Source organism: Syngnathus floridae, chromosome 8, assembly GCF_059516105.1.
Source record: "Syngnathus floridae isolate MCC-2025c chromosome 8, RoL_Sflo_1.0, whole genome shotgun sequence".
In the NCBI taxonomy this organism is placed as follows: Eukaryota; Metazoa; Chordata; class Actinopteri; order Syngnathiformes; family Syngnathidae; genus Syngnathus; species Syngnathus floridae.
Genome location: NC_142420.1, coordinates 4,257,809 through 4,272,969, shown reverse-complemented (window position 1 = coordinate 4,272,969; position 15,161 = coordinate 4,257,809). Strand labels below are relative to the sequence as shown.

Below are 15,161 nucleotides of genomic sequence, written 5' to 3'. Positions count from 1 at the left end.
CATCATCAGGCAGAAACTTACAGCCGCACACTACTTTCCCTTGTTGGTCAATATGAAAGCCTCAAAATCCTCAAGTTTCCCAAAACCCATGTGCTGTTTTTGTTCCTTTTTATCTGCCCTCTTATCTCTAGCTGTTAATTTTCACCATGCTATGGACATGAAAAAATGACACCACCGTAACAAAAAAAATGGGAATTATGGCCAATTCAATTCTGTTTAATACAGGTACATCTATCAGCAATAATATCACATGAAGCATGTCGGTAGCTGTTATGATAACTGTGCACACCCTAATCCAAATGGTTATGCAAAAACATCTTTGCACACGAACAGAAAATGATGCTTTGGGGTTATTTTTCTTTGACTTATTCTTTAGTCTTCAGTTCCAAAAAACAGCCCAAAACCTATCCCAACCATGCTTTTCCATAAACAAAATAATTTCAGGTTTACCTTTCCTCTATAACTAATTATTTTTCTATCATGTTTTTATTTCACAAAAGTAATTTGCAAAAAAATCCGTACACCCCTGAAAACATTCAATCGAGGTGTCATTTTTATGTCAGAAAAAAAACAGATATTTTAACTTTCTGTATCCACCGTTGTGTTCTGTACATTAAGTCACCACTGTCCTCGCTTTTCCACTTCGTTTAGCTCAAGCAAAGTGAGGCAAATGCTGACACCAAAGAGAAGCTCCCTCTTCGACTCAGGATATTTGAAAAGTTCCCAAACAGACCTCAGATGGTGAAGATCTCCAAGCTTCCGTCGGACTTCACCGTACCAAGGATCAGGTATTTTTTTTCAGCCTCGGGTACCCATTGTCTGCACCGTTAATCTAAAACAGTGACAGCTCAACAGACCAAAACCTCTCAATTATGATTACTCACAAAGTTGTATACATGTTGAGTGTTGTCATTTTTACTGTTCGTCGGCTCATCCAGGGAGAGCTTCATGAAGCAGTTCATCGACAGGCAGCAGCAGGACCCCAGCTGTTTATTCCGAAGACTCCCCTCGGCCTCGTCGTCCTCCTGTGACCACTCCAAACGATCTGCCATTGAAGACAACAAATATATCGACCAAAAGGTGCATTATTGCGCACGTTATCTCCCGCCACCATATTGACGTGTGGGTATGAGAGTGATAACTTCTTCCCTTTCTCGCTGTATACCTTCAAAACAACACCTTGGGGATAAAAGCGGCAATAATAGAGAGCTCTGATATTTTTTGGGTCCGAAGACTTTATCAATTGCTCTGACTTAATTGACTGTTTGCTCACTCAGCTTCGCAGGTCAATATTTAGCATCCAGGCTCGGAACCTGCTGGAAAAAGAAACAACAATCAATAAAATACTACGGTGAGATCCGTGCACGTCTTTACAGCGAGTGTGCTATAACAACTATAAGACTGAACTTGATAGTCAACGTTAATCCTATCAACAGTCAATTTGTTGTTTTGTCCATGTTGGACAGTGAGCTGGCTCTCGCCACATCCCATAAATAAAGCATTGTGTACATTAGCCATCTTGCAACATATCCAATCTGTCTGGCCTTCCCTCTGAAACCTTCCCCTCCTCCTCCTGAAAGTTAGACACTATATTAGTAAGCCTAACACGTCATGTTTGCTTAGCCGCCGTCCTCATAAACACAAAATCAAATAAACATCACCATCAATAGTTTGCCACGCATAGCGACTCCTAATGCAAGTCATTTCTCAATTAATTGAAGAGCTAACGCTACGAATACCCTCTGGATTCTTTTTGTGCATCACTATGATGATCACTTCGAACATTATTGCTTTATTAAGCCTTCCTTTCCTCACAGCTTGGTGTTTTTATTTGAAATAAAATCTCAAGACACCAAACTCCGTTACCTAACAGATGTAAAGTGCTAAACTTCACAGAGAAGTTTAATTAATCATAAATCTCATTCTGGTCTTTTAAGATGTTTTTAATTATCATTTATTGCAAGGCAGGTTTTCTTTTACCACAATACTTATTTTTCCCCCCCCAAGCCTGGTTTAAGAAAAAGGGCAGGGACAAATAGCATAACTTATTAAAACAGGCAGGAAAAAATCATGAAAATGTTGAGCTCATGTGCTTATTTCTTATGCAGTGCGTGCACAAGACAGCGGATGCTCAGCGGGTCATTGGATGGGCAGCCAGCCAAAGAACGTTCCATCCTTAGCGTGCAACATCACATACGTCAAGAGCGCAGGTCTTTGCGACACGGCTCCACCAGTCAGAGGATAAGCCGAGGAAAATCACTGGAGACACTCTCCCAGGATGTGAGTACTAGTTGTTGGAAAAAGCCATTAGTGTTTTCCACTGCTGCATCCTACTCATAACATTTTTTTTTGCATTAACTGTCACACAAGTATTAAGCCAAGTAAATGAAATGAAACATCTAAATAATTATGTCTTGACTTTTTAAGCATTCAAGCACTGTCCGCTACCGCAACGCTCAGAGGGAGGACAGTGAGATCAAGATGATCCAGGAAAAGAAAGAACAAGCAGAGATGAAGCGGTAGTCACACAGGAAATCTAGTATCCATTGTAAAAACATCAAAAACAACAAATCTGTTGGTCCTTGGTGTGCTGCTTATGTTTTGCCTCTGCTGTTTGTCTTCTCCGTCTGTCTGGTTGCTCTGACAGAAAAGTCCAGGAGGAGGAGCTTAGGGAGAACCATCCATACTTTGATAAGCCTCTCTTCATTGTAGGCCGGGAACACCGCTTCAGGAACTTTTGCCGGATGATCGTTCGAGCTCGCTTCAATGCGTAAGATAACTTTTGATGAAACAAATGTTCATTTGGGTTTTCGCTTTTAATGATGCACGTCTACAGAATAAAATGTCAGTTTTTTCTATGAAACTCACTTCACATGAATACAAAATCATCAGCTTTTTTATGCTAACATGATTTAATGTCATGAATTTATCTTTAGATCCAAAACGGACCCAATCACAGGAGTGGTGAAGAACACAAAATACCATCAACTGTAGTAAGTACTTATTTGGAATGCTTCCTAATAATACTGTTGTGTTAGGTCCAAAGCAAATACAATGTGTAGTGTACAATTTGAAATTGAGCTGGTACCATGTGGTTGCATCTTGACCCGAAAAGAATGTAATCCTTTGGTTGCTAATGAGAGCTGTCAGGTGGGCGCAGATCTCCGAATAAACGGAATGCACTGTGGCCGAAATGATTTTAATTAAGTTCTGCTTGAAGTCACACACTCCTTTGAGAAATGTTTTGGAAATTCAGTTCCAAATCAGCATAACAAGACATTCATCAAGCATTAACTACACCTGCACTATCTATTAGAATCAATCTCACTGAAAGGTATTTCTAATATTTGCCTCATATCTAGCCAAATCTATCATCTAGTCATGCTTTGGTGTTGGATAGCGTAGCAAACTACAACTTCAATAATAAACAATGTTGAATTCAGTACCTCAGTCTTTGTAAGAATTTAACATGATTAGCTTTTCTTGGGAAAAAAAAAAAAAACTGCGTGAAGACTTTATCCATTATGTACCATGTGATTGATTGGTAACCTTCCAATTCAGCCCTGGGCAGGATGAAGACAAAAAAGTAAATATATTCTCATTAGACTGTGCAAGTTTAACTAATGAGACTAATTTTTGAGTCCAAAATCTATTGCACATTTTTAGAATATTTATTGTATCTTACCGTGATACGTTTTGGGCCACAGTCATTTTGCGAATTGGAAAAGGAAATTAAAACTGTTTAAATTAAATTGTACATTTACTTCATTAGTTTTATTTATGTATTTATTTATTTAATTTTATTTTTATTTATTCATTTATTTATTTTATGATAACAATTTTTAACAAGTACTGAAGTTGAGTATTTACCTTAGAATGGCAGCATTTTCATGTGTAGTCAAATGTCTTTACTGGAGGTAAAAAAAAAAAAGGACAACAATGTTACAAAGAACTTTGCTGACATTTAAAAATAGCACAGGGTAACAATGTGAATGAAAAAAAAATGTTGAGTTCGATATTCATGCTGATTAAAACAAAAATTGGCATGCTGAGTCAAAAATGGTTTCAGTTATTTTCTTGCACATCAGCTTTTTTTTTTAACACAGTTTACTTACCAGATAAGCAACATCCCAATGATTAGCTGTTGTAAGACAGTAGTAAGGAGAAATAATTATGACTCATCTACATTTAAATGGCAACTTGTTTTTGCAGTGTGGTGAGAGGTTTGTGCAGCTCCTAAAAGGTCCCAACCCAAGTGTTGTTATGACACTTTGTAGCAAAAAGGTCGTGGTAGTAAATTATGTTTGAAATCTCCTTATGTCACTAAATGTGTGTTTGCATGTGTGCACTTGCAGTGACCTGTTGGGCCTCGTCACCTATTTGGACTGGGTGATGATTATCGTGACCATCTGCTCATGCATCTCAATGATGTTTGAATCACCCTTCACCAGAGTCATGCAAGTGCCCACCTTGCAGGTGAGCAAAGAGTACTTTGGCTTTACCTCCATCCAAACAACAACAAATCATATTTCACATCCTGTCCTCTGTTACAGATCGGGGAATACGTATTTGTCATCTTCATGAGCATTGAGCTGAATCTGAAGATTATGGCAGATGGTCTGTTCTTCACACCCACAGCGGTTATTAGAGACTTTGGAGGTGTGATGGACATCTTCATCTACCTTGTAAGAAAAAGTATCACCACGGTATTACCTGCAGCTTGAATAATTATTATTGAGCGCCTTTCTCTGCTGACGATCTAGGTGAGTCTCATTTTTTTGTGCTGGCTGCCACATGACGTCCCGCCCGAGTCTGGTGCTCAGCTTTTGATGATGCTGCGCTGCCTGCGACCACTCAGGATCTTCAAACTGGTGCCTCAGATGAGGAAGGTTGTGCGGGAGGTTCTCAAAGGCTTCAAGGAGATTTTCCTGGTGAGTGGAAGGGAACTATATAATGCTACATTCTTAATGAGAGGTGTTAAGTTGTTTAAAGAATATTATCTCAAAACATTCATATTTTTAGTTTCTGCACAGGGAGAGGTGAAGGAGGCTGTGACACAGCTTCACAGTCAATATTAATGTCGGGTTCAGTTTTAATGATCCGAAACAAAGAACAGATGGCTGCAATGCACCATTTTAGATGATCCCTGATTGGGGCTGTATATTAGACATTAGTTGGAGACACACTCTCCCATGGGCTGAAAGTCAGACAAATTTAGGGATTGTACACCAGACCAGAGAATGATAAAAGTGTAGATGCGCATCATAAATGTGCTTAAGTGCACAAACATCTTGGGTGCATTACGAGTATAATGATAGTCGTTAAAGGGACCACTAAAACAGGGTTCACTAACCTTTTGGAAACTGACAGATACTTTGTGGATGATTTAACTGGTTCTTTTATCACAAACAAGATATTTAGGTTGAATTACCTGACATGTTTCGGCTTGTACTTCCGCCATCATCAGAGTGTCACTGGTCCAGTGAGACCAGTTAAATAATTGATAAGTGAAAACAACATAGTACAACTACTTTGTGGATTGATGGATATTTTTCATTTTATTCCAATTTTATATGGTGCTGCTTCATTTTGTCTGAAACCATAGTCTTCATTTGTATGATGTGGTTGGCCAAGGTTTGAGGTGACTCGAACCACATCCGAAATGTTTTTGTCAATATTCTGACATGTAGTATGTTTTAACTTTGATTATTTTCTGTTTTACAGGTTTCTATTCTACTCCTCACTCTAATGCTGGTGTTCGCTAGCTTTGGAGTTCAACTTTTTGCTGGAAAACTGGCTAAGTGCAACGACCCCTATGTTCACAAACGGGTATAGCTAGAAACCCCTCCACCCTCTGCGAGGAGCTGGAAGCTAAATTCGGCTAATATTATTTTTACACATTCAGAAGCATAACTGTGTTTTTTGTGTTTGTCACAGAATGACTGTCACGGTATATTCAGGATTAATGTCAGTGTTTCCAAAAGTCTCAACCTGAAACTGAGACCTGGAGAGAAGAAGCCAGGATTTTGGGTTCCAAGAGTCTGGTAAGACCACCCTTTATTATCATGCTGTATTTGAGTACAATTTAAAATGAATGTGTTGACATAATTCTGTCGCATTCCAGGGCCAACCCTCGCAACTTTAATTTTGACAATGTGGGAAACGCAATGTTGGCACTGTTTGAGGTGCTGTCACTGAAAGGATGGGTGGAAGTCAGAGATGTGATTATTCACCGTGTTGGACCGGTATACAACTATTTATTTTTACCTTTTTTTTTTCTTTTTGCATAGTTGAAAATGCTGACATAGTGCTTGCTATCTTCTATGTGAGCAGATTCACGGCATCTACATCCACGTCTTTGTCTTCCTGGGGTGCATGATTGGACTCACTCTGTTTGTTGGTGTTGTCATTGCCAACTTCAACGAGAACAAAGTATGAGCTCTAAGTCACTTTCATGGGGTATTAGAGCCGAACCCAAGCCAGAAAATATACTATATTATTCTAGAAAACATTAAAAACAGAAGAACAAAAAAAGTCACAATTGTAAAAGAAAAAGCCTTCATTTTAAGAAAATAATTAGAAGAACATTGTGTAGTATTATTATTACAACCAAAATAAAACTAACCTTTTCTTTGGAAAAAACACAACTTATTTTTTTCTCATGACCTTTTTTCTTATGACCTTTTTAATGAAACTTCTAACTTTATTTCGTAGTATTACTACTTCTTTTCTGAAACATTTAAAGCAAATCTCTTAGCCTGAATGAATTCTTATTCATAATGTTATGTTACTCCTGTTACTTTTTCTTGAAAATTCCTTTTTCCTGATTAATTTCAACTATAATATCATGACTGTTTTTCTGACAAATAACTTTTGTTTTATAGCGTTTCCCACCAAAATTCAGATTTAGTTTTTTTCCAGGGCACTGCTTTACTCACCGTGGATCAGAGACGATGGGAGGATTTGAAAAGTCGTCTCAAAATAGCCCAACCTCTCCACCTACCTCCTCGTCCAGGTACGCATATGCATATATATTAAACATTTACACCACAGGTGTCAAACTCAAGGCCCGGGGGCTAGATACGGCCCGCCACATCATTTTATGTGGCCCGTGAAGACAAATTGCCATTACTAGAATTGCAAGTTGTCTTCACTTTTAATAATATCTTTTTTTTTCTTTAAATATTTGACCAGTTTTTACTCGTCTGATTTGAAAATGAGTTATTTGTCAGTTTGTTTTGTAGCTTTTACTGTATATACTATGAGGTGCTCATACATTTATTTGGGTTGACAGTCATAATGGCCCTCCGAAAGAAGCTATGACTACAATGCGGCCCACGAAAAAAAAAAAAGAGTTTGACACCCCTGATTTGCACCTACAGCAGTACAAATTGCTTTGGAGAAAGTTCCATCTTATTAAACTCACAATGTAGCACTCCTTTTCTGGGGGTATATATACCGCAGTATACACTGTGGGGAGATCGAAGCAGTGCATATCATAAATAATTGCTTTTTTGGATGTAAAGTTACTCAAGGCAGGGTGAGATGGAGGTGAATGCTCGAGTTGTGTCAAAGCAGGCTAACATTCTCTAAGGGTATGTTGTTCAGACTCGTGCCTCACCATGGCAACCAAATGAGATTCAACAGCAATGTTTGGCTTAGTATAAATGCAGGCATAAGGGGCAACTTAAGTATAACTTAAGTTTCGTGTCAGCGCAAGTCTTGTCTTGCCTGTTTGGGGCAGTGTTTTGCTCATCTGGGCCTGCCGGCATATGAAGCAGCCTCGCCCCCAACGCACCTGATCATTTGGCGACATAAAAATGTCATGTAGGCTATTTCATCAATAATAATAACACCACCGTCGGGATAATCACTGTGAATTATGAATTGACCAGATTAGTATAATCATAATCATTTTTTAGATTTTAAAACCACTATTGCTCGTGTGCGTGTGTTTGTTTCTTTGTGTGTTAATTTTTTTATATCAATTTTTTATTTTTTGAATTCATAGAGACACAGCAACAAATAGTATATTTTATTCATTAGTAGTTAGGGACTTGATTTATAAGGCATGGTTTAATTTTAAAACATTAAGTGGGGGAAGTAACTACCTAATGTTTTAACATATGAAGCAGTCCATGACTGCCATCCAGAGGACACTATGTATACTGTAAATGTATTTCTGTCTTTAAATGAGCCATTATTCCACCTGTAATCACCATTAACTAATATGTTTTTTTTTTTTTTTTTTTTAAATGAATGCAATATTTTTAACAGAGAATGGGGGTTTCCGGGCCAAGATGTATGACATCACACAACACCCTTTCTTCAAACGTGGCATTGCTGTGTTGGTGTTGGCTCAATCAGTGCTGCTCTCAGTCAAGGTACATCCAATATTGCACAGAACAGTTTAATACACACTATACATACACTAACATGACCCCTTGTATTTTTTTTTTTTTTTTAGTGGGATGTAGATGACCATGTAACATTTCCTCTTGCCACCATGTCGGTGGTCTTCACTCTTATATTCGTATTGGAGGTGAGCCTGCTCACTGCTATTTACTTCAAGTTGGTGTTTACTGTTTAAATAAATGTCCTCGTGGTCATGTCCTTTTTTGTTGCCTAGGTAACCATGAAGCTGATTGCCATGTCTCCAGCCGGTTACTGGCAGAGTCGACGGAATCGTTACGACCTGCTCGTGACGTCGCTCGGCGTCATTTGGATTGTGCTTCACTTTGCACTCCTGGTTGGAATTGCTGTTTATTTTATGAGGCTATGCTTATATGAATTTCATAAACCTAATGCCTAATAATTTTCTATTTAGAATGCATATACCTACATGATGGGCACATGTGTGATTGTCTTCAGATTCTTCACAATATGTGGGAAGCACGTAAGTCTTATTACATATTAAACTGTTTTAATTTAATTGGAAAGATATTGCCCCAATAAATATTTATTTATTTATTTAGTTATTTGCTCATTCATTCATATTGCTAGTGTTTATTATGGTCTAAATGCAGGATTAGGAAATGTAATGCTAAAACAAGTTTCAAGTTTTGATTCAGATTGCTAATTGGGCTGAAAACTAAATCTTAAAGATTTAGTATAGCATCTTACCTAGATATTAATGTTACCAGTAATCATATTAAATGTTATAATCTTATACTACGGATAACAATACTCTCTGGTTGCAATCAAGGACTGTGCTCCATTGTGCAACCAATAGAAATAATTCTTAACAATCTATTACAGTAATTTCTTGTTCTGCCTGAATGTCTCCAGGTGACATTGAAAATGCTACTGTTGACTGTGGTCGTCAGCATGTACAAGAGCTTCTTCATCATCGTGGGGATGTTCCTCCTGCTCCTCTGCTATGCTTTTGCTGGCGTCGTTCTTTTTGGCACTGTCAAGTACGGAGAGAACATAAACCGGTAAGGTTTGTCTGGAATAACACAGCAAAGGACGTTGAGTTGGACTGACTGTCTCACAACCACCTCCAGACATGCCAACTTCTCCACTGCGGGCCAAGCTATCACTGTTCTCTTTCGCATTGTTACTGGCGAGGATTGGAATAAAATTATGCACGACTGCATGGTAAGTAAGCAAAAAGAGAAGAACCTCAATGGCACCGACGTTGATCATTTGATATCGATATCTGCATTGGCTACCACTCTACATTATCTGAGGTTATGTAAATAATTACAGGCCACCGTAATAGGCACAGCTGCACACTGTGATGGGATCCATTAAAAAAATATTTTCTCAGTGGTAATAATAATACTTTAGTTTTGTTACCAGTATATCACAATTTATGCCAAATCAAATTGGAGGCTGCAAAATATTTTGGGGGAGACAAAAGAAAATCTTATTTTCCCCATAACATACAATCACTTTTCATACTGCACAATGAACTTTTAAGGCTACGTTCATACTGCAGATCAATGTGTCTTCAATATTGATATGCACATATCTCACTTATTAGTCAATTTCATTTTCTTGATGGTTATTTTTGGTGAACAAAGGAGGGTTGAGTGAGAACCTTGGAAGTAGTAAATACGTACAGCAATGAGGTGAGACCTTACATGTGGGTCATATTTATATGCATAATCATTGTGCCATGTGTTAGTTACTCAACATTGCTTTGTGGATGTCTACATAAAAAAAAAAAAAAAAATCAGATTTAACAACAACTGGGCTTCATATCCTGCAGTGTGAATTTAGTGTCCACTTAAATTCATCCGAGATTGATGTGCTTCACTAAACACTGCTGTGTTAAATATCTTATTGTGTGAACAATAATTTCCGGCACGCTTAAGTGACTTTTTATTGGTCAATTCAAGGGATGGACAATATTTTGTAGAGAATGTTATTTTACTATAAATCTAGTTCTGTGTTACTGTCGTCTTTAAGGCCTTTCGACTTTTATGAGTCCATGTTTATTTTTCCTCAGGTGCAGGCTCCATTCTGTACCCCGGATAAGCATCGCTATTGGGAGACTGACTGCGGCAATTATGCCGGAGCCCTCATCTACTTCTGCTCCTTCTACGTCATCATAGCCTACATCATGCTCAACCTCCTTGTTGGTCAGTGCATGTGTCTTTTGTACTTACATACCTCACCTCTCATGTACATTTTTATTTATTTTTATTTATTTACTTTTCTTAAAGTCATGTGTTATATTCTTATTTCTTTTAAATCAGACATTTGTACAGCGCCAGCAAACCAGAGGAGGGAACAATGTACAATGATGACATGGCAAGATAAAGCAATACAGAGATGAAGCACACAGCGTGTATTTTTGTGATTTAATGGACTGTGTTTATCATTCTGCCCCCTCTGGCTCGTAAGGAAGACAGAGATGGCGCTGACAGACAAAAGCTGTTGATGTGTTCTGCTACTTTAGCAAAGGAACAATCGTAACGGATTAAAGAGAAAAAGTCTTGATAAACAGTCAGTGCAGGAGATTAACTTGTTAAAGATGCTTAAGTGGAATATTTCTATTGTCGCGATGCAGCCATCATCGTGGAGAACTTCTCCCTGTTCTATTCCACTGAGGAGGACCAGCTGCTGAGCTACAACGACCTGAGACACTTCCAAATCATCTGGAACATGGTAGACGACAAGCGGGAGGTGAGCAATTACCGTACATACCACAGGGACTGAAAATTGAAGAGTACATGTATTTTTTGTTAGTCGGACCTTGCTTTGCTGCTATAACAGCTCCCAGTCTTCTCTGAAAATGTATTTAAGAGTTTTTTCTGAAGGAATATTGTGTTTATTTTCTTGCAGGGTGTGATCCCAACATCCAGGGTGAAGTTCCTGCTGCGTCTGCTCAGGGGCAGGCTGGAGGTGGACCTGGACAAAGACAAGTTGCTCTTCAAGCACATGTGCTACGAGATGGAGCGACTGCACAGTGGAGGAGATGTCACCTTCCATGATGTGCTCAGGTGAGCATGACAATACAGCATAAACACATGCACAACAACACTAAAAACATGGTTTCTTAGCTTTCCACTACGTATAGGGGTGCATCATTAAAAATCATATTTGTAGGAGTGAATAAATTAAACATGCTCATTATATTAATGCAAAACAGTGAAATAAATAAATCTGGGCAATTTGGCCAAATCAAGTTTACATTTATTCCTTCATTCAGTCATTATTTTTTGCGTTACATGCATAGCCAACGCTGCAACTCAGTGGGGGTCAAACTTGTTGGACAAAGGACACCCAAAAAAAGTACCAAGCACAACTATCGTTATTGCATAAAAGTTAAATAAAAAATGCTTATAAATTAAATGATTGAAAACAAACAGTTCTAAAGTATTACAGTTTATACAACGGCATTCTACTCAGAAATTAAATATAACTCTACTTAAATGTACTGTATCAGATTAAAACAAGGAAAAGCCACTGTAACAGAATAAAAAATATATAATATATATAAAATCTCAACCAGCCTATCTATTTCTAAAAGCATTTTGTTTTCAAGTCACGCTACACTCAGGAAAATAAATCACTACTGCACAAATCAACAACAAAATAAGAGTGTAGTCTTTTTCTCTGAAATGATGGGTTATAATAATTTGAATTTCCAATAAGGATGTCTGAATCGTGTATTTTATTCGATGTCCCTACAATTGTGTGTGTTGGCAGCATGTTGTCCTACCGCTCCGTGGACATTCGCAAGTCTCTCCAGCTGGAGGAGCTGTTGGCCAGGGAACAGTTGGAGTACACCATTGAGGAGGAAGTTGCCAAGCAGACCATACGCATGTGGCTCAAGAAGTGCCTCAAACGCATTCGTGCCGTGAGTTTCCTCCACGTGGCAGCCGGCGTCGATGCCTCGGCATGTGCCCATGCAGGCATGTTTGACGCTTTGTCCTCTGTCCGTTTGTAGAAGCAGCAGCAGTCCTGTAGCATCATCCACAGCCTGAGAGAGAGCCAGCAGCAGGAACTGAGTCGCTTCCTCAACCCCCCCAGCATTGAGACCACGGTACCGAGCGAAGACCACAACGCCAACAACCCAGACAACCCCTCGCAGCCTGAGGTAAAAACACGTCACAGCAATGTCTGCAGGGTTACACGGAAAGATCTGTCCTCTTTGTTCAGATGAGCGGCCTCCAGCAGTTGCTCAGTCCCACGTTGTCGGACAGAGGAGGCTACAGGCAGGACTCCTCCGACCTGGGCAAGCCGCAGAGGAAGCTGGGACAGTGGCGGCTGCCTGCAGGTGTGTGTGCAGACATCCCCATTTGTCTCCATAGAACACCACCACTTAGTGAGACATTGAGAATACAATTTATCCTGGCATGGTTGCACTAAAATTTGTTCCTATAGAAAAATGTTTTGGATGATTGTCAGACAGGGTTGATATTCAAGAAAAATATACTGGCCCATTTCATTTGATCTGGTTTTACCTCATGTTTTGGCCCCTAGTATGTATTTTCTCATCTGTGTGTGCATGTTCGTGTCAGGTCGCACCAGCGTCAAATCCATCGTTTGTAAGATGAACCCTGTCAACGACGAGGCCTCCTCGGGGTCAGAGGTGAAGAAGTGGTGGACCCGTCAGCTGACAGTGGAGAGCGACGAGAGCGGCGACGACCTCATCGACATTTAGGTCTATCGGCACTGTGCTTTTTTTTTTTTACTTTCAATGACCTTGGATGTATGTGTTGACTCCTGACCGGGTCAATGAAGAAACTGTATTATTTTGAATCTAGAGACACTATTTTAGCCAAAACGTCAAGCTGATACCTCTGGGAAACATATTTCCTGTCCTCTGCAAATGTTGCTTTGTAGGCACATCTGGCAAGTGTGAGAGACGAGGACACGCTGGATCGATGAAGGAAAAGCTGCTCTTGTTTGTGTATTCAGCTGCAAGGCTCTTTTCATGTCGCTTTCACTTTATTTATCATATGCATATGGATTTTCTTATGGTCACTTTATACATGTCTGTACGGAAGATACAGAAGAGGATTAGGGCCAGTGAAAAAAAAAAAAAGGGGGGGTGTCAGGATTCTGACTTTTTTTCTCAGAATCCTGACTTTAAAGTAATAATTCTCACTTATATAAACTGGTGATCAGAATAATAGCAATGTGTTTAAACAAGTGCGTGAAGCTGAAAATCTTTGCCCGACTGAATATTACTTTAGTGATTCACAACAACGCCGAGTATTACCTTATCTACACTTTTGGAGTGTTGTTATTAGCGATTTGATTTGGTAATGTTGCATAGTGTCACTAATGTATTTGTATGCAGCTATTAAGATTATTTGGAGCTTTACTCAGTTTTTTACACACACTGATGTTATCTGAAGTGTTCACTGGAAAAAAAAAATAGATTATATATAAGACTGTGGATATTATCAAATCTCTCTACAAAGCTATCTTCTAATTAAAGGCTTATGGTCATTCATAAAGAAGAAGAGTAGTTTCTTTTTGTAAATACTGATATCACATGACTTTTTCAATTCATAATCTCCCTCAAACTCAGATGCTGCAAGGATCGTATACGTCTCAATTACGGCCACCCACAGGACACACTTAGTGCCACTTGTTGGATGTCAGCATTCCACTGAGTGCTAACCACATTTTCGAGTGATCACAACTTTGGTAAGTTGCTAATTGTGTAATTTTATTGGTTTTCTTATGGAGAACAATGCACTCCAAATACCCCAAATGACCACTTGACCAAATAAATATCTCTACCAGAGTCCATTGGGAAACAAAACAAACAAACCAGATGGTAAGTGCAGTTGAGCAGTTCAAAGATGCTATTGTTCACTCCAGAATGTTTACTGCAATTGACTATCGCTCCACTCAAAAAAATATTTTGATCCTTTTATTTTGTGCAACCACTTAGTAAAATAAATTCAACAAACTGTTCTTTTTCAGTGTACTTTGGTGATGAAGAAATATTCATTCAATTACAGAACCGTAGATGGATTCTATGCAAGCAATGCAATTGCTTTGACAAGGCCGGGATGATAATGCACACAAAAATGAGGATGATCTCCTCATTAGAGTCAAATGATGATGAGCAAGGTAAGCCATTTTTTATTAAGCTGCTCCGGTATGACACCACCACTTAGTGGTTAGGAATTGTTCTATCTGTTTCCATAGAGTCCATGACCTCAGATTTTTTTTTTTTCCCCAGCACTAGTTTTATATGCTCAAGACAGATTTTAAATTGTGACAAAGTTGTTAAAAGTGGCATCTTATGAAAACAAGTCAGGACTCATTGCATTGTTGAAATGGAATCCAAGAAGACACAAACCTACTTCAGTGTGCATCAATTTTAAACTTCTTTTTGTCCTCATATTGTATTCTACAATTTCTTTCTGACACTCAGGGTTAGTTTCAGAACCAATTGACTAATGTACTCAAATTCATAGAGTTGAACGTTTCCCCCTTAACAAGGACCCTTGTTAGACACATAATTAGCCCAATAAAGGAGACAGGCTTTTGGATTGTCCATTCAAAAGCCTGCTAATTTCTCATCAAGTGTGTACGGGCCCTTGCTCGTGATAATGAACGCGACGGAGCGCAGCAGAGAATCAGCTGCCGGTGGGACACCCAGTCGCTCTATAGAAATCTTGACTTTTTGTGGCACATTCCAGGCCCTCGACGAGCGACTTCTCTGAGCGACATATGGTCCT

The 15,161-nt window shown here is 38.9% G+C and overlaps 1 protein-coding gene across 6 annotated transcripts in view; it reads left to right on the top strand.

The window, feature by feature from the left end:
• nalcn (sodium leak channel, non-selective) overlaps positions 1-13,889 on the top strand; it is a 47,049-nt gene extending 33,160 nt beyond the window's left edge. For 5 of the 6 annotated variants that reach the window (XM_088382585.1, XM_088382582.1, XM_088382586.1 and 2 more), the window contains 28 exons: positions 652-788; positions 939-1,080; positions 1,278-1,351; positions 2,109-2,280; positions 2,428-2,519; positions 2,648-2,770; positions 2,937-2,993; positions 4,356-4,476; positions 4,554-4,685; positions 4,764-4,931; positions 5,725-5,829; positions 5,938-6,044; positions 6,125-6,245; positions 6,334-6,432; positions 6,922-7,015; positions 8,278-8,384; positions 8,468-8,542; positions 8,630-8,749; positions 8,828-8,896; positions 9,289-9,437; positions 9,507-9,600; positions 10,457-10,589; positions 11,021-11,136; positions 11,296-11,453; positions 12,163-12,313; positions 12,404-12,553; positions 12,616-12,733; positions 12,978-13,889. In XM_088382585.1, coding sequence (XP_088238711.1) covers positions 652-788; positions 939-1,080; positions 1,278-1,351; positions 2,109-2,280; positions 2,428-2,519; positions 2,648-2,770; positions 2,937-2,993; positions 4,356-4,476; positions 4,554-4,685; positions 4,764-4,931; positions 5,725-5,829; positions 5,938-6,044; positions 6,125-6,245; positions 6,334-6,432; positions 6,922-7,015; positions 8,278-8,384; positions 8,468-8,542; positions 8,630-8,749; positions 8,828-8,896; positions 9,289-9,437; positions 9,507-9,600; positions 10,457-10,589; positions 11,021-11,136; positions 11,296-11,453; positions 12,163-12,313; positions 12,404-12,553; positions 12,616-12,733; positions 12,978-13,120 — 3,327 coding nt within the window. In that variant the 3' untranslated portion in view covers positions 13,121-13,889. The remainder of the gene's footprint in view (positions 1-651; positions 789-938; positions 1,081-1,277; positions 1,352-2,108; positions 2,281-2,427; positions 2,520-2,647; positions 2,771-2,936; positions 2,994-4,355; positions 4,477-4,553; positions 4,686-4,763; positions 4,932-5,724; positions 5,830-5,937; positions 6,045-6,124; positions 6,246-6,333; positions 6,433-6,921; positions 7,016-8,277; positions 8,385-8,467; positions 8,543-8,629; positions 8,750-8,827; positions 8,897-9,288; positions 9,438-9,506; positions 9,601-10,456; positions 10,590-11,020; positions 11,137-11,295; positions 11,454-12,162; positions 12,314-12,403; positions 12,554-12,615; positions 12,734-12,977) is intronic. The other variant, XM_088382584.1, reaches the window with a different exon arrangement.
• Positions 13,890-15,161: the final 1,272 nt, after the last annotated feature.